This window comes from Leuresthes tenuis, unplaced genomic scaffold, assembly GCF_036924035.1.
Source record: "Leuresthes tenuis unplaced genomic scaffold, fLeuTen1.0.hap1 SCAF_1, whole genome shotgun sequence".
Taxonomy (NCBI): Eukaryota; Metazoa; Chordata; class Actinopteri; order Atheriniformes; family Atherinopsidae; genus Leuresthes; species Leuresthes tenuis.
In genome coordinates, this window is record NW_027325355.1 from 13,994,202 (window position 1) to 14,012,794 (window position 18,593).

Consider the following 18,593-nt stretch of genomic DNA (forward strand, 5'->3'; position numbering starts at 1 on the left):
CATCTCTGTGTGGGCTCCGGGTCAGAGGTGAACGCCATGATCGGCCTGCGTCCTCAACGGAAGAAAAAGAGGAAATAGAGAGAGAGAAATGAAAGTTAAAAGAAAGATGTTCCGCTTGACCAGCTGTTCTATCTCGTGTCCTGTAAAGCCGGAGCAGATTCGGGTTCTGCTGAGAGAGAGAAAACACGTGTTTGCCTGCTGTGTTGACCAGTTGCTCCCGGTCTCTCGCTGACTACCGCCACAAATCACCAGTCGTCGGGTCACAAAAGGCTCCTGAGCCTCAAACAGCGGCTTAAATGAACTCTCCCCGTCCTGTTCCCATGAGAGTAACTTTCCCATGAGTGTGGCAGATGAGCGTACATCCAAAACATGCAGAGAATGGCAGTTTCATCTGAAATAACATTAAAAAAAAATAAAAATCCCCACAGCTGCCTGTACAACCCATGCTTTGTTGCCTTTTTATGACTTAAAAACCTCAATATTCAGCCCAAAATCTTCCGTCTGATAACCCATTATAAGCCACGCACGACAGACCAAACATATATTAAACAAGAAAACCACCCTAAGTGCAAATATATAACACACTGCTAAAGCACGCTCTATGCATCTGAGAATCTGCTCTTACCTGCACATCGGTGCCACTTATTCTCACGCTCTCTTCTCTCCCTATCTGCCTTGTTTCTACCACTGCATTCTCCCTGCCTTCACACCCCCCTCTAATAGAGAAAGAAAGCAAGAGAGGGAGTTCCAAATGCTGACAGTTTCCTCCTCCTCCTCCATTGCCCGCACACACATCTCGCTCAAAACAAGAGCAGTAATCCCTAGCGTGTGCCAGAGAGCTACTGAACTTGATTCTGTGTATATATGTGCATGTCTGTGCAGTCTCTGGACTGAACTGGGATACACTCTTTATACTGCTGGCTTCAGTTCGCCCCTGTCAACTGCCAAGAAATTTTGAAACAGGCTATATAAGGCCAAGAAAGTGGCTTGGGGCTCCTTATGATGCCGGTACCCAAAACTGAGGGGGCAAAGAGTAACTGTATCCCTGCTGTATCCTTCCTTCTGCTAACCCACTCTGTCAGTTCATTTCTTCTTCTTTCCTCCCTCCTTTTCTTATAGCTGTTGACATATGCTTGACAGAGACTGAGCGGGAGAACTTGAAGAAGAGTGAGAGTAACTTTTTTTCTTGTAATGCTTTCTAATTTTTCTACGTTTATGCTTAAATGCGAACTAAAACATCACCAGATTTTTGCGATCGTCTTAAAGTCTATGACAAAGAACCCAGTTAAGCAAATGGGAGAAAAATAGATATGTAGTGACTGATCAATAGTAGATGTTGATTCGGTTTGTGACATTTTCCATACACTTCTGTGGTATACTTCAGAATTCATAGTTCAATCATGTCAAGCTGTTCTGGATCAGATGCAACAAACCAGACGCAAAGCATGACACTACCGCCACCATGTTTCACAGAGTTACCGGGGGCTCACACCGTGAGCGGCATGAGCGGCCAGCTGCCATTAATTTTCAATGTAAGCTGGCGTCGATGAGCGGCCAGCGTTGTGAGCGGCGCGTTGTGAGCTTCGTGAGCTTCATGAGCTTCAAGAGTTGAGAAAGGCTCAACTTTATGCAAATGAGCAGTGACGCTAATTAGGGCCGATCTGGATTCCGAAGGTGGAAAAAAGGTGGAAAAAAAGGTGGAAAAAAAGCGGAAAAGGGCGGAAAACGGCAGAGCGCAAACACAAAGAAACACAAAGAAGGCTGCCAAGAGTACGATCCATGGTGAAAGAGGGAACCGATGTATGGATGGATTATTATATATATATATATGCTAGTTACTATACACATAAGCCCCGCCCCCTTTGGCCGCTTCCGACGGCAGAAGAAGTACAAGCGGCAGGTTGTGAGCGTCGTGAGCGGCTGTGGTCGCTCACAACGCTTTTGGTGTGAGCCCCCGGTTAACGAGGTCACGATACAGGAATACGTCTGTCCGACGAACCAAACTGTGTTCCTGTTGGAGATCCACGGCTTTCTACTTGCAGCCCTCTGAAAAGTAAAGTACAGTTAAAAAAAAAAAAAAACGCACACTGACAAGAACAAAAAACAACTCAAAGTCCATGTTTTCTTACATACTTGAGGGAAAATATTTGCCTGCCTCCCGTAGGGGTTTTGAGCTCTCGGAGTGAACTTAGCTCTTGACCTGCAGACGAGGACTGAGGTAAATTGGGCCATCAGTCATCTGCTAACACTCGGTTATTAGACTGTCCGTACCATTTGTCTGCCAACACTATCTCCCGACTACCATGCTGCATCTATACCGCTGAAGGGTGTTGCCATGGAAACGTGCTGTGATGGCTCTTTGATGTGACGTGTTTGCGCCAGGGAAACAGACTTGCTTCTGTAAAGGACTGCTGAGGAATGAGGAGGCTTGGCTCTGGCGAACATGAGTGTGTGCGTGTGTACGTGTGTGTCTCATCATTTTCTTTCTCCCTCACTCTAATACCTTTTTCACTTTCATGCTTGAACAGTTACTTTCTTTTCCATGCCAACATTCTTGAACATTCCTCATCCCTGTGCATGTCTTACTGTGTTTTTGGTTTTGCTCCACTTTCTCCCTTTTGGAAAATAAAGTAGATACATAAACGAAGAACCATAGAAGGAAAAAAGTCCCACAACACCATCTGAAAAGGAGTAATGAAAGCATGTTCGGGGGGCTAAATTTGAACAAGGTAATCTGAGGTGACTGGTTGCAGAGTGATTTATAAATGCATTGTTTTCGTTGGTACAAGAAAGGTATGAAAACAGTTTTGCTCCAAACCTATGAGGGGGCAGGTTTCGTAAGCATTTGAAGAACTGTTGAGCCTGCCAGTGCACAAGATGCAATATGAAAAAACTTGGGCTGGCAACCTCGGGCACCACTTTGGCTCAGAGGTAAGATGCCAACCGTCCACAGCTTGAATATGGGCTTGGATCTTTGTAGTTTCTCAAGCTGTTTTCACATATTTGTCCTCTCTATTTCAGAGCTCACTGTCAAAGCCATATGAATAATCTTCCATCTGATGCTGCTGCGGCAATATTAGAATCCCAATTGCAAAAAAAGGTTTGTCATGCTGTGTAAAATGTCAATTAAACTTAAAAATATCATAAACTAATACTTTATTCACAATAGAAAGAAAGAAAAGTCATATATTTTGCTATTTCATGAAAATTGTTAGTGTCATTAATTTGATAGGTGCAAAACGAAGGTCATGTTTGCTACTGTGTGGCATCTCCTTCTTTTCACAACAGTCCATAAACAGTCTTAAGGAGACCAGTTGCTGGACCTTTGGGACAGAATGTTGCCCCCATCTTGTCTGATATAGGATTATAGCTGCTCAACAAATACTTTGTCATGTTTTGCGATTCATGATGCGCCAAAAGTCCAGCACCCGGACTCTTGTACGATGATGCTGTGCCACTGTAATAGATACAGTGTCTGGTTTCGCACTGTCTTGCTGAAATATGCAAGGCCTTCTCTGAAAAAGACATCTGGATGGGAAAATGTGTTCCTCTAAAACCTGTGTATAGCTTTCAGCATAGATTGTGTGCAAGTTGCCAGTTCCATAGGCATCAATGCATCCCCATACCATTAAAGATGCTAACAAGTTGGATCATGTATCTGTATGGCTTCAAGTCACTAATGTTAGCTTACCATAATGGAGCGGCCCATCTACTTGAATGCTCTTGCAAAGGCTTATGTCACAACTCGGTCACTCCGGTTGTTAAGACAATCCACGCTCTTTTCATGTGTCGTTCCACAATGGTGGAATGACCTACCAATCTATCTCTACACGGTCACCCCTGTCACCTCTGATAGAGTCTGACTAGTAGTTTACTTCCATGTAGCTTATTTTTAGCTTCGATGTTAGCTGTAATGTTATATCCGCATTTGTAAGTCGCTTTAATTTAAAGCGTCTCGTAAATGCATAAACATAAACATGGCTTCTTCTGTGCATGATAGGGTTTTAACCACCATTTGTGGATAGCACAGTGAACTGTGTTCACAGAGAATGGCATTTTAGAAGTGTTCCTGTGCCCATGCAGTGATTTCCATGACAAAATCATGCCTGTTTTCCATGTTTTCAGTGCTGTCGAAGGACCCAAAGATCATCATCCAATGATGACATTTGACATTGTCACTTACTCTCAGGGGTGTCTCCAGGTTCTCTGAATCTTTCAATGTACTATAAATAGAATAGTCAGTCCTCACAATCTTATGTTGAGGAACATTGTTCTGAAATTGCTCCAAAATTTCTTTTGCCAACAGCTGAATTTCATCATTACTTTGCTTTGAGAGATTCTGCCTCTCTAAGATGCTCTTTTCATCCCCAATCAATACTAATTCAGGCACCTAAGACTGAGGACAATGTGTGTGTCCATTGCCACATTAACTAAGAAGCAAATAAGTTGTACAGCTTGATTTTAGCTAGAAAGCTATTGTTGGTTTCTTGTCAAAGGTTGCTGTTGCTCTTAGCCTGGCTGCTTTCTGTAAGGAGATATCAGACTAAGTGGCGTGCACAGAGTTTTTGAAGGGCAGAGGCTGAAAGAAAAAAAAAAGGGCACATATAGCGCATCCTCACCACTGTAGAGGGCACTTTAGCACGTTTTGGCTCCTAAGGAGGGCACTTTAGCACGCATTTTGGCTGCCGAGAGGGTACTTGCGGGTAGTTTAGCATGCGTTTTGGCTCTCAAGGGGTCACTTTAGCATGCGCTTTGATTCCCGACAGGGCAGTTTAGCAAGCGTTTTGGCTCCCGAGAGGGCACTTGGGGGTAGTTTAGCACACGTTTTGGCTTCCAAGGGGGCACTTTAGCATACGCTTTGGTTCCCGAGAGGGCACTTTAGCACGCGTTTTGGCTTCCGAGAGGGCACTTTAGCACACGTTTTGGCTCCTGAGAAGGAACTTGAGGGTAGTTTAGCACATGTTTTGGCTCCCAAGGGGGCACTCTAGCAAGTGCTTTGGCTCCCGAGAGGGCACTTTAGCACGTGTTTTGGCTCCCGAGGGGACACTTGACGGCAGTTTAGCATGTGCTTTCGCTCCCGAGAGGGCACTTTAGCACGCCACTGATCAGACTTGTACTTCTTCATGCAAACATAGTCAGCTATTTGGGGTGGTCTGTGAGAAGATAGCCTCACTGAAATAGAAACAATTTTTCAACAGATTCTTTTGCTTTTGATAGTCGCTTTTGTTTGTCTATTCACAAATGGCTTCGAGTCAAAGGTAACGTTTTCTTTTTCTCCCAAAAAGTCTTGTGTTTGCAGACGAACACATTACACATGATAGATTTGAATAGAAGTCCCAAAGTTTTACTATGTGTATGAAAACTTCTGAGCTTCTCCCAGTTTTTACACATGTTGAGTTGTGGATTAAAATGTCAGAATGCCGGGATTAAAAAAAACCCTAAAGCTCAAAACCCTTGACCTCAGAAATTCTGCGCTAAGGGAGGTCCAACTCTGCTTAAGTTAGGCTTAGTTGACTTTGGAATGTGCACGAGGGTCTAAGGAGACAAAACAGTCTGCTTTGGCAGCTGAATTCTGTGACAGATCACCATCCTGGGACTTTTCCAATATTGGTATAAATTCTGACAGTACACCCTTTTGCTTTGTGAAATGCTTAGCAGGTTCATCCACATCTGTGTCCATGTGGTGTTTCATCCGTGGTGTAGTGGTTAGCACCGTCACCTCACAGTAAAAAAGTTCCTGGTTTGAATCCTGGCTAGAACCTTTCGGTTTGCATGTTCTTCCCGTGCATGCATGGGTTTTTTCCAGGTACTCTGGCTTCCTCCCACCATCCACAAGTTATCATGTTAGGTTAATTGGTGATTGTAAATTGATGCTAAGAGTGAACGTGAGCGTGCATGTGGTGACCTGTCCAGGGTGTTCCCTGCCTGTTATCCAATGGCAGCTGGGACCTGCGACCCTGAACTGGATTAAGCAGGTATAGAAAGTATATGGATGGATAATTTGGTGTAGTAGCAATGCGTCTTGTCAACCCCTCAGTTTACACCCTACAGAAGATCACAATTAGCAGCATACATGAGGCTGAGAAACTGATTTTCAGTTGGTGGATAGTTTCAACAAGAAGATGCACCTTTGTTTAATTTCATTCTTGGACTGAAACCGTGACATCTACAACTCCAGAAAGTGGAAAAGCTTGATTATGAGAGCACTTTGAAAGATAACAAACTGATGGTAGTTATATGCAAAAAAGTTTTGAGATATGCATGAAAAGCCCCAAGCAGCTGGATTGTAGCATTTGGAGATGTTGTCTTGACCCCCAAATGAACCTGAGCTACACATCAGCAGCGCCACACATAGTCTCGGTCTTTTGTGTTCTAATTACAACCAAACAAAAGTCATCATCATGGTGATGACCCATCCAATTCTACTGTCCGTCACAATTCAGCATTAACACTATCGTATGCCAATATGGTACCTCGCCAAATCCAAATTCTTGCCTTTAATCTTGACATTAAAGAATGAGCTTGAGACAGACTCAGTTCCAACTGGGCTGGAGTCTGGACAACTGACAGATTTTCTCTTTACTAAAATGTGATCTCGTTCTACACCCGACTGGATGACAGCATAGCTCACTGCTCGCTGTGGCAATCTTTCAAGCAGCGAAATCAAATCTTACCCCGAATTTTGGTAGACTTGAGTCGAGAAATATGTTGTTATGGTGATGCTTCAAATAAAAAAAAAAAAAAGAACATTTTCTGACAGCACATGTTTATGTGAGTGCTGAGGAGGCACGAGAATCTCAGCCCTGTGGAATGTTTTGATCTCAAAGTGAAACGCGAACCTTCAAGGCTAGACATACAGAAATGCTGTCCAATTTCACAAAAACTTGCATCTATTTTTCATTAAAACTCCAAGGTTATTGTATGGCTCTTTTGCCTTGCGGTCGAGGTAGAATTGCAGCAGTAACATACATAAAATGTCAAGCAGAACCACATGATTCTAGCGAAAAAAAACCAAACATGTAAACAATGTTTTATCAAATTAAGCTAGTTCAAGACAAAATCACTCCAAAGCATTGTTGTTTGCATGATAGATAGTCAAACTCTTGTGCTCTTCTCGTCTTGCCCAACCCTTTCCCATCATTCCTCTCTGCCCCTACCTTTCCCTGCCAAACCTCTCCTGTGTTTTCCAACCCGCCAGGCTGATGAGCACTACAAACCGCTGCAATGGTATTCCAAGAAGCTTCTCCAAGAAATGGCTGGGATAAATCATGAGGAATAATGGGGAATTCGGTCCTGCAAGTCGAACACATATGCACACACGCAGACTGACGGTATGCCGCTGGGCGGATCTGTTTGCATATTTTCTGCTGTGTTAGTGCCAAACTGAAACCAGGCAAAAGGAGTGTGTTGGTCTACATAGGACCCTAAAAGAATTAACCCAGTTTAGGGCAAACTGGGAGTCTTCCGGGATCTTCATAAATTCTGCTTTTTATAGCAATGTTTCTGACCACAGTGAGTAGTTGTTGTCTGAAAGAAATCCCAAATAAGCGTATCTCAAATCAAAGTCTTGTGAAACAGAAAGTAAACAGTCTTTTAATTCCATGCTTGTATGCATCAGGGCATAATAAATAAATCATCTGTTTTAAGGCCTTACGAGTACATAAACCGCAGTTTCTCACAACGCCGAGGAAGAATTTTGCTCCCCTCTTCTGTAAAGTGTTGCTTCAATTTATTGAGGTTCGCAGTCATTTGTTAATGTACAGCTCACGTAATGTTCTGCCTCAGCATTTAAAATCCCATTGAAGTCTGGACTTTGACGGGGCCATTGCAACATCTTGAATCTTTCCTTTTTCAGGCACCCTGTAGTAGATTTGCAGCTGAGTTTGGGATTATTGTCCTGTTGGACGATTCAGTTTTAGCAAAGCGTTAGCTGTGAGACAGATGACCTCACATTTGACTCTAGAATACACTGGTACATGAAGTTAACTGTCGACTCGATGACTGCAAGGTCAGAAAAAGAGCAGCCTCCTTCTGAAACCCTTTCCAAACAAGCCATTTTGTTTCAGTCTCTTTCTAATTGTCCTCTCATGAACTTTAACATGTAACATGCTAATTGAGGCCTGTAGAGTCTGAGATGGCACTTTTGGAGCATTGCGCGGTCTGACCTTTGGGTGAACTTGCTTGGAACTCCACTCCTGGGAAGATTGTCATCTGCCTTGAATCTTTTTTTTTCCCCTTGTGAATAATCCTTCTCACTGTAGAACGATAGACTCTAATTGATTTGGATATGACCTTATAACCCTTCCCAGATTGATGGTCAGCAACAATTGCTTGTCTTAGACTAATGCTGATATTTTTCCTCCTTGGCATTGTGTTAACACACATGACTGCTCCAGACCAGCAATCTGCCCGAAACTTCCACTGTCCCAACAAGCCTCCCTCTCAACAAAAACACATAACAAGCAAAAGGAGGATCACCAAAGTCTGTCTCCTTTCCCCTGCAGAACAAGAGGATTTCAGGACTCCAAAAACAGATGTAAACTTGGATGAACAGACGAACTTGTTACAGCTGAACAGAGAGAAAAGAAAAACAGTGAAGGTCAGCCAGAATTTATTAACTGCCCTTCATCAAGGCCCATTACCGGACATCTGTCTTTTGACTGTTTGAACTGACATTTAATTATGCTTTAAAAATTAATGATTGACCCATGGTTGCAGATTTTCAGAGTTCAGCAGAATGAAGTTGAGTGTCCCACTGACAACAAGACTGCAAAGGCTTTGGCGAAATACTCCGTGGGCTTGAAAGGTGCAATAAGTCAACTTCTTTTACTGAAAAAGTGAAACCGACTTTACGATGTCGTTCACAAAGGCAAACCAACTGTTTGCGGCGACGAAAACGTTTACTGTAAATTCCAGACTTAAGAACACACCTGAACATAAGCCGCACCCTCTAATTTTAAAAAGAATATCCATTTTGTACTTGTATAGGTCACACCGGATTATATGCCATGGGTGTCCACATTGTAATGTGAGCTATTTACACAGAAAGATGTTACACATGAGGATCTTTAAACTTATAATTAAATGCGTATGGTAACATAAAGAAATACATGCTGCAAATGCTTTTTCTTCCTGAACAGGAGAAGGTTTTACCTTAAATACCTATCGATAACGCACAAATACGTGGCGTAAATGCATTTTTTTCGAACAGTGCCTGTAACACGGCTGGTAAAAAAAAAAAAAGACAGTAGCCTACCAGGAAAAGTCATTGATCGCCTTCTTCATCTTCCTGCTGCACACTAAAACCATCAAAGTCATCTTACTCAGTGCCCAAATTGAACAGCCTCAGAACTTCACTTCAGTCTCTTCGTTGTCGCTTTCCTTCTTCGTTTGTTTTCCATGTTGAGGGTGAGTACAACCGATTTACAATAATTTAGCAGTGTAAGTGTGTTTGATTTATCGTACAATTTCATTGGACCACTGTGAACTATTCGTTAATGTTATTGGTCTGTTTTTTGTCGGCATGAAAAAAAAAGCATATAAAAAACACATATTAGCCGCACCGTATTATAAGCCACGGTGCTCAAGGCCTGGGAAAAAAGTAGCGGCTTATAGTCCGGAATTTACAGTATGTCCTTGGAGAAATGAAAAAAAAAAGGAAACTGACCTGGCAGGGTGCAATGCAATGCTCCTCCAAAAATATTGTTGGAAGTCAGTGACAACCATCTTTGCACGCAAGAGGCTGTTTCGTGTTGCTGCGATTTCTTGGATTGTTAACAGTGCTAAATAAAGGTCACGAATTATTATGGAAATATTTGATGTATTCCTTTAAGTGTTCGGGCGTATTTTCTATTAGATTTAGTCTCTCGGATAACGAGCATTATACAACAAGTAGTTCCGACCAAGCAATCTGATTGGTCAAGAAGAAATTTAGAACGTGCTCAAATCAGCATGACAGCATGCCTGACTCATCACCTAAAATAATACTTTTATTCTGAATCCACTGAACAGTAACGTCAGCTCTGAGTTCACTCATCTGGGGCTAGAAAATACTTTCTGTTGCTAGGTCGTTACTAAGGGTTATTTGCTGCAGTGGTAAACTACGTTCCATTACACATGGGAGTCGACTGGCGTGACTGATTGTGTTTCAGTTTTTAGTCAGACCCCATTGTGTTTCCATCGCAACATAACGCACAAAATTTAAAATTTGAGAGCTAACTGTCCATCAACATGGATACATTTTGATTATACATTTTATTATTGTTGGTATTAGTTGTATAATCGCAAAATTATCCTCGAGGGTGTGCTTTAACATCATTTGAGCAAGATAGTGATGCGGTCCGACTTAAAAATCGCCAGTAGCCTAATATGTTTGTGAATTTGTGACGATTCCAGCAGGGACTTAACACCGGCTAACGTTAGCTCATAACAAAGGCTAACATAACCATCTCACATTCAGTGTAAGTAAGAGTCAAAACGTTATTAGGTTATTGCCTGTCTCCTAGAACGTAATTGGCGTCCACTCAAAACCTGTCGATCATCGCAAACCTATTGGATCTGCCGTTTTCTGATCCAATGAAGTACAGTGAAGTCCACATTAATTGTTGTTGTTGCTGCTTCTTCTTCTTCTCCGTGTTGTTGTTGCTTCGATGTTTGCGCCAAGGTGTATGCAAACGCAGCAACGTAACTGACGTATACAGTGATGTAATGACGTGGCTCCCCTTAGCACCCCGAGCTATGGAAAAGCAAACTGGGTCTCAGCTGGTTTGCAAGTTAAACGAGTTGTGAACCAGCACCAGCACTGGCCTGAACCAGCCCTGGAACTGATTTGGTGGAAAGGGGTATCGAAGCGTCACTTTCTGCCAACAGCACACAAAAATCTACTTAAACAGAGACTACTTCTCTGCAGTTTTAGAGCTTGAAACAATCAGAATGACATGGCCACTCTGTGTCCTGTACAAATATAAAGCCAACATAAATGTTCGGTTCTAATTAAAGCAAATTTGGATTATAACATCAGCAAATACAGTTTAGGAAAAGCTAACACTAATTTTCAGCTAAAGTTTTCCCCATACTGTTTTAAAAAAAATCTATCTACAGCAATTGATCTACAAACACGCTCACACCTCCATCTCAACCCTTTTCAAAGGCGTTCTTGTCTGTCTGTCACCACCAGAATGAATGACTCACAACGCTGTCCTGATGATTCCCCACACTGCCACCACAAATGGCTTTTTCTGGTTTTAGAGGTATTTGGCAGCTTTTTTTTTCTGGGATGTTTTGCAAACACACAGCTTTTGTTCCTAAAGTAATATTTGGTAGATGGATGTCTTTTGAGGGGAGAAGAGATATGAATCAGGGTAAAGCCAGAAGGAGACTGAAGGGGATGAGAGAAGGTCCAACAGTTCTCTCCACCAGTCATAGCTAAAACCACCAAAAGTGGCCTTGTTACGCTCTTCCTCTCCACTCCCTCCAAACTTTTGCTCCGTCATTCATTCCTCCCCTCTTTGCTTTTCATTTGCTCTCCCTATGCATTCTTCTCCCCTTTTCACTGTAGATTGGGATCAAATGCGGTGAGTGTGATTGTGAGGAGGCAGAAATGGGGAACATGTTATTGGAAGTGTGGAGGCAGACGGTGCACCACATGGTTCCATTTCCTCTCATGTAGGTCTTACATTATTCTGTTTTAAGACCTTCCAGGGGTTCCTAATATCACCAGCATGTGCAATATAAAGGATTTTGTTGCAAGTAAATGTATGAATTCTGAATATTTAGAGAGTAAGTATTGCCGTTGGCAGATGGTATCAACTTTATTCACGAGACATAACCAAAAACTCCCTTTGTTAGTTTGGCCCAAAATGCGGGCAAACTTCGGTGTTTTGCTAAGCCCTCGTGTTCTACAGTATTGGATCCTGTAAAAAAACGTCCTTTCAAAGGTGTCTCTTTTGCAGGTATTCTGCTAGTTGGAGAATTTACAGATTTTTCATATCTTCTTTCAGAATTCAACTGCGAGATCTTGGAACTCAGGAAGAAAAAGAAAGGCTAAATGTGTAAATGTGTTAACTCTATTTACAAAATGTGTAAATAGAGTTGACCTGACTACTATGACGAGAATAATAACTTGACCGTGGAAAACACTGGACCACCAGCAAGTCCTCCAGTCAAAAGAAATCCTACAGTGAATTTGTTCACTCCCTTAAACACGAGTCATAGGACCATCCCCTACAAGCAGCTGGAAAGAAATGTCCTCATCAGAGCAGATATCATTCGAAAGTATTTTGATCAAGAGGAAACAAGATCCTAATAAGGAGGCTGGCAGCTATCGTCAATGCATGACAGTTCGTTTTACACTTCTGAGGTATGTTCAGTCAATATCACGTGAGACAACACTTTCCTAACACACTGATGTCACTTCCTGGTTGAGTTTTCACAACAACAGGTTAGTATCAAAAGGTTAAAATGAATTCCTTTTACAATTTAGTTGTCACCATCTTGGATGCCGTTTTGCTGGTTGCTTTGGTTACATATAAGCACAACACATTACAGTGAATCTGGTCACTTTATGGTTGGGTTTAGCTAATAGCATCGCCTGATGAGACTAATCAGCTAAAACTACTTGGGTAGGGTTTGAAAACAATCATGGGTAGGGTTAAAATACCTTCTCTGACCACACGGATGCCATTTTTAACACTTCAAATCGAATTGTGTCTGCATCTGCTTGCATGAATATACGACCTAATGGATATATTTTTGGGAGGAGGTCCATTTTTGAGCCAATTTGCTGAACCACTGAAATCAGACAACGGCATCAAAAAAAAACTTCTCCGATCTGCAGGATGGAATTGTCATTGTAAAGGCACCAAAGGTAAACAGAGATAAGCAGTTGCTTGAAGTGCGGCGCCGACCTTGCTTGAAGAAAATCAGAACAAACGATTAAATTAGGCCTTGATAATTGAAAATGAATGAAGATTCAGTAAGTAGAACACAAATTTCTCCCCTTAAATGTGCTCAGAAGCTGATTTTGGCAGATTGATAATGTGATTTTTAGTAAGAGTAACTAACTTTCGGGGGTGCTACACCCCATTGGCTGACAGAAAAGGTCTGCAGCTGGAGTCCTCTCCTTATCCCTATACCTCTGATGCAGCAGTGCATGTGAGTGAGAGCAAAATGGCACTTTTTTTTTTAACTGTAGTCACTGCTTAAGTCAGTGTAACCACGTTCTTTTGAGATATCGACCTATATCTAACTACTTCGATGATGAAAAGCAAAAGGATCTTACCTTTACTTCACACTTCTTATGGCAGGACAGCCGGCATGCTGAAATGAAAGAGGCAGTGTTAATTGTTGCTCTTCCATAACTAGAAAAAAAAAAAAAAACATGAATGAAATGATTCACAGAGACATGTAAAATAAACACTATCACACGGTCACTGTTGAAGGAGAGAAAAACCCAGAAGTTTCTGTCCAAATTGACAAAAAAGAAAGAAAAAAAGAAGCAAGCAGCACACCTGCAGAATGCTCAGAACTACAGAATAATTTATCTAAGAAGTAACTGTTTTGAATTCAGGAAAGATGAAAGTTTGATTTCATTTTCTGCCGAACGGACAGAAAAGCAAACATGCCGCAATGCCAGCTCCAGCACTGACACAAGCATGCTGTGGTGCTGCCCCCAAGTGGACAAAAAAAGCAAACATCTACCAATCAATTGAGTGACTTCAGTTTTTACCTCAACCTTAAATTATGAAAACCTTTCAGGGGTGCAAAAATACCTTTTAAAGCTGGAAAAATAAGCTCAAAATGAGGTGAACCAGATGAGTAAAATATTCAAGTCCTCGTGAAGAACAAACAGATGCATATTTAGTATTATCAACCTGGAACCGTCAAACAGCCCTGCTTTGATGTCTGAGCAGGTATGACCCTTGATCCCTCCCACACCTGCAGCCTTGCTAGGTGGTCAACCTAGGTGGTCCCCAGGTGGTGTGAGTATGTAAATGCCCCTCGTGAAGTGCGAGCAGAACAAATTAACAAGAGAGAGGTGGGGAAAGAATGCTCCGGGTGGTCTGAAGGAGAGGCAGACCGTTAGAAAAACACTCTTTAGGTTAATTAGGGCAAGCCTGTGTAATGGTGATGAATGGACTACTGAGGAACTGTCCGAGAGAAGTGCTGATTGGTAATTGTTTGTAAAATGCAGTTTTGTCTGACCAATCAGAATGGCAGCTGTCCTAAGTTATTTTCTTTTCTTTCCTTTTTTTCCTTCATTAGGACTGTATGGGTCTGGAGATTAAAAAGTAAATAAATGTCTTCTCATCCGTGAAACAATGCATCCACGGGGAGCAGTTTCTTCTTCGTCAAATGAATGAATTAAGGACTTTCAGATCTTTTAGAGTTGAAAAAGACCCTTTCAGCCTGCTTGACTGGAATGCTTGTTCGCTACAGGTTAGAGCTCCGAGACATGATATCCTTCCTTCCAACCGCCCCTTGACTTTGAAAGCAGTCTTCTGACAAAGTGGCCGTCAATCAAGGTCCACTTGTGAGCTTTTAGTGCTCATCTTCAATGGGATGGGTTTTTCTTTGCTTGTCATCACGTCGTGTAAGAGGATCCTTGCAGAGAGACAGAAGTTGCGACCTGTTATCACATGACTTGGGTTCCATACTTCCGTCATGTGGTGACAACTTGTATAGTCTCCATGACAAATGATCAAACTGAAAGGGACATTCTTAAGATTATTGTCTATTTAGATTTCTTTTGACTTCATACGGACAGCACGTGATAAATCGCGATAACAAAGCTTGACTTATCCACAGGAGGTACAGGTGCAACCCAATAGTGCAAAATCTCAGAAAACACCAACAGTAAAGACTGGAAGAAAATGTACATACATATAATTTATGCATTATGTTTGTATTGTAAATCATGGCAAGTGATTAAGAAGCAGATAAATTTTTGACAGACTCACAGGGTGATCAAAAAAGTGACACATCCTTTATTCTGTGCTTATAACCAGGGTGCAATTTGCTGGTAGGGATCCCCCCCGCCCCCTCTAGTTTACACGTCCTACCCTCTGCTGAATTATTTTTATCGTTGGTGGGGACAAAAATGTACCCCCCCCCCCCCCCGCGCTCACAGAAAGCTGTTTCATTTTGACTCATTTTGTTTTCATTTTTCATCAAGACTCCAGAGCAGCATATCGTCATATTTTACAGGACCACAAACCAAAAATTCAGAGAAAAAATATAACAGAAGATGAACTGATGGACTGGCGACCTGTCCAGGGTGTACCCCGCCTTTCGCCTGATGACTGCTGGGATAGGCTCCAGCTCACCCGCTACCTGACTGACGGATTGACGGTATAGAAAATGGATGGATGGATGGAAATAAGATCTGACATTGCTGATCGAATGGTGGACAGCAGCATCTCCCAGGCCGAGGGGTCACTTTCTAATCCCTCGCCCCCCCAAAACTATGGTTGGGGGCTGGGAGCCGGGTTGCTTCGGGTCGAGAGTGGCTTACTGTCACCACAGACAGGTCAGTCCAGTGCACAACCTGCTCTGAAATAGATATCTAGGTTCCTACACTCAAGAGAGGCGCCACATCGACCCTATTGATCCGCCAACCGTAAAGCAGAAAAAAAAAGGCTGAAGTGCGTCATCGGAGCAGACTGTTTTCATAGTCTGACCTATAGTCTACCCGATTAACCATTAAAAACAAACAAAACAAAAAAAATCATCTTGACAGCATATTGTGGTATTTCATGTTTTCTGTTGAACTGATATCGGGAAAGAATTAAAAATGTATTTTATTCTATTTGGCAAATTTAATAACAGTATTTTGAGAAAATATATAATATGTGTGTATAATTTAAAAAAAATAACAGTGGTTAAATTCATGTTCAAAATAGGCCTTCCGCCTACGTTATGTAGCCAAAGTGTAAGGTTCATCTACACAAGAATCAACAGTTTTTTCACATTTGTCTGAATAAAATGTTTCTCAAAATTACACCCCCCTCTGTTTTTTTTTCACAAATTGCACCCTGCTTATAACAATCTTATGACAATACTATAACAATCTCTCTCTCACTACATATATATATATATATATATATATATATATATATATATATATATATATACGTATATAGAGTTATTCGTAGTCAACTTTCGAAGATTTAAACGTGTTAAATTTAATGTATTTTTCAATCTGTTTGCAGCTTTCTGTAACTGACACTGTCAATACAAAACCTATAATTTCTTTAGAATCTCATACTGCAGCCATCCACAAACCTCTGGTAAAAGTCTAGTTGGATGTTTCAATCAAATTTGAAGCAGAGGTCAGGATTTGAGATTTTTACAGTCTAGCTTATGGCTTCGGTTTATGCTGAAGAATTCAAAGATATCCCTTCTTCTTCAACATTCCAACCAGTTTATATTCTAACCAAGTTCCACTCGCGACCCAGTACCCCTCAAGCATGATACTGCCACCGCCATGCCTAACAGTCACCTTTACACTCCCAAAGAAACGTTTGGTCATCGTTGATGAACATAAGAAAAAGGCTTTTTCTTTGTTTCTTTGGTCAGCTGCAAAGTAGTTGAGCTAGAAGGTGTTTCTTTATTGGACAGCAGCTTCCGCAGTCCACTATAATGTAAAACCTACAAAACTGTAGCTTGCAGTTCATGGCAGAAATGCGCCTCGGTGGTTCTTGGGTTGTTCCTGACCATTCACACGACCATGGCAGTCTATTATGATAGACTAATGAGCATTGAACCTACAGCCATTTAGAAAAGACTGAAATTCAAGTTATATTCCCAATTTGGCAAATCTACGATCCCTATTCTTAGATCTGCAATGGGCCGCTTAGACTTTCCTGTTCATGATGTGTAAACTGTTTACTGTACATAGCCTCATGCTAATCCTTATTGTCCCATCTTATCTCTTGGCCACGAGCCCCTTTAGCAATGCGGCCTTTTCGTGAGGCGTGTAGAAACCCTTTGGGCTACCGCGCAGAAGAGCTTGCATAAGCAAAAATGACCAGGTGTTTTGTTTGTGAATATGTATGAATACCACAATTTCCGTTTTCTGCCGACTGACCCAGTTTTCTGCAAGTAGTTTTCGGGTGGATTTTAGGTTGGTCTATGCTGTACTTTAGCATTGAGGATTAATCAACAAAAAGGAAGATGAAAGAGAAAGTAATTCTCCTGTGCTCTCCTTTCCACCCTCTTTTTCTTTTGTTTTTCCATGTCTATCTTCCAACGTCCTCTCTACCCCAATTTTTTTTTGCTCCTCTGCCTTGCTCTACCCCCCCCCCCCCCCCCCCTTCACATCCCCTTTTCTCTCTTCACCCTCTTATCTAGGCTAATGCAGCAGCAGCAGCCATGCTAATTTTAACACTAAATCCTCAGCCAAAGCCCTGCACAAGCCCGCTCTTCCACTGCTGGGCTTCTATGCATTCGTCATCTCGGCCTCAGCTAAAGCCTATGCCTTTGTACTGCAGTTCAAATATGAAAAGGCGGAGGGAGAGCAAAAGAGAGATGGAGGGACAAAAGAAGAAAGTAACAGAGGAAAAATGAAGCTGCCTGGGAGTCTTCTAACTTTCATTTCCCCTGGACTTTTTTTTGGAGTGACAATAAAACCTTTGGTTCTTCTAAAATTAGAGTCAAAAACATGTGACTGGCTTATGGGGGGAAAGGGGGAAGGCAGATGAATAAAGGCAAGAAGGAAAGAAAGCATGCATGCATACTGTAAGCAGAGGACAGTACAAATAAGAGCGTCAATATGGAGGAATAAATACATGTGTGGATCTGAAATTCAGATACCTTCAAACATTTTAAGTCAATGTAAAACAATCACATTTGTATTTGAGACTATTTGCAATTCGAAGACATAGCTTGGAATTATTTTTCACATTTTATAGACTGAATATGAACCCTTTCACGACATAAAAGCACTGCTCAACCAGACTTTGAAATGTCGCACATATCTTAGTAGGCCCAACATTGTAATATGAGCATTATTTTGTACTATGAAACTCAAATTGCAGCCAAAAAGTGCAGATATTTTATTTATAATTGGTTCGTCTTCCTTGAATTTTGCCCAAAAACTTTGATCTCGACATTCCAGACACTCACCTTTGCAGATGAGGCCTTCCTTGGTGATGGCCTGCTTGCATATATCACAACTCTTGGCCTTCTTGAATGGCTTCAGCTTGAAGGTGTGTGTGTGGACGCCCTCCAGCTCGTCGGGCTGAGGGAGAAAGAGGGAGGAAGAGAGATCAGGAGGGTGGCATCGGCTGAAATGACACCGCCAATGACAACTCATTTGGTATACACCAAATGATTTACAGTATTTGTCCCCAGCTACACATTTGAGTTTGATCTGTCTTTGCTGGCATTTGATTCCAGCTGACCAGATCCCTTCTGTGTTTGGTATCCTTTTATTTTCAAAAACTCACGAGTGAAACAAAAATTTCCATCACAAAATCGCACACCTTGCCAAACTTTATGATACATATACAGCAGATTGTTGCAGGAAAAGACGGTACATGCTCACACGCCAGTACAGTCCGCCCACCAGCTGAGGATGTTTTCACTTTGAAGCT

At 41.8% G+C, this 18,593-nt stretch overlaps 1 protein-coding gene across 5 annotated transcripts in view; it reads right to left on the reverse strand.

Moving 5' to 3' along the window:
- The window catches only part of tns1a (tensin 1a), a 103,103-nt gene that overhangs the window by 61,179 nt on the left and 23,331 nt on the right, over window positions 1-18,593 (reverse strand). For all 5 annotated transcript variants that reach the window (XM_072379426.1, XM_072379410.1, XM_072379416.1 and 2 more), the window contains exons 2-3: window positions 18,124-18,238; window positions 13,280-13,317 (exon numbers count right to left, since the gene is read on the reverse strand). In XM_072379426.1, coding sequence (XP_072235527.1) covers window positions 13,280-13,317; window positions 18,124-18,238 — 153 coding nt within the window. The remainder of the gene's footprint in view (window positions 1-13,279; window positions 13,318-18,123; window positions 18,239-18,593) is intronic.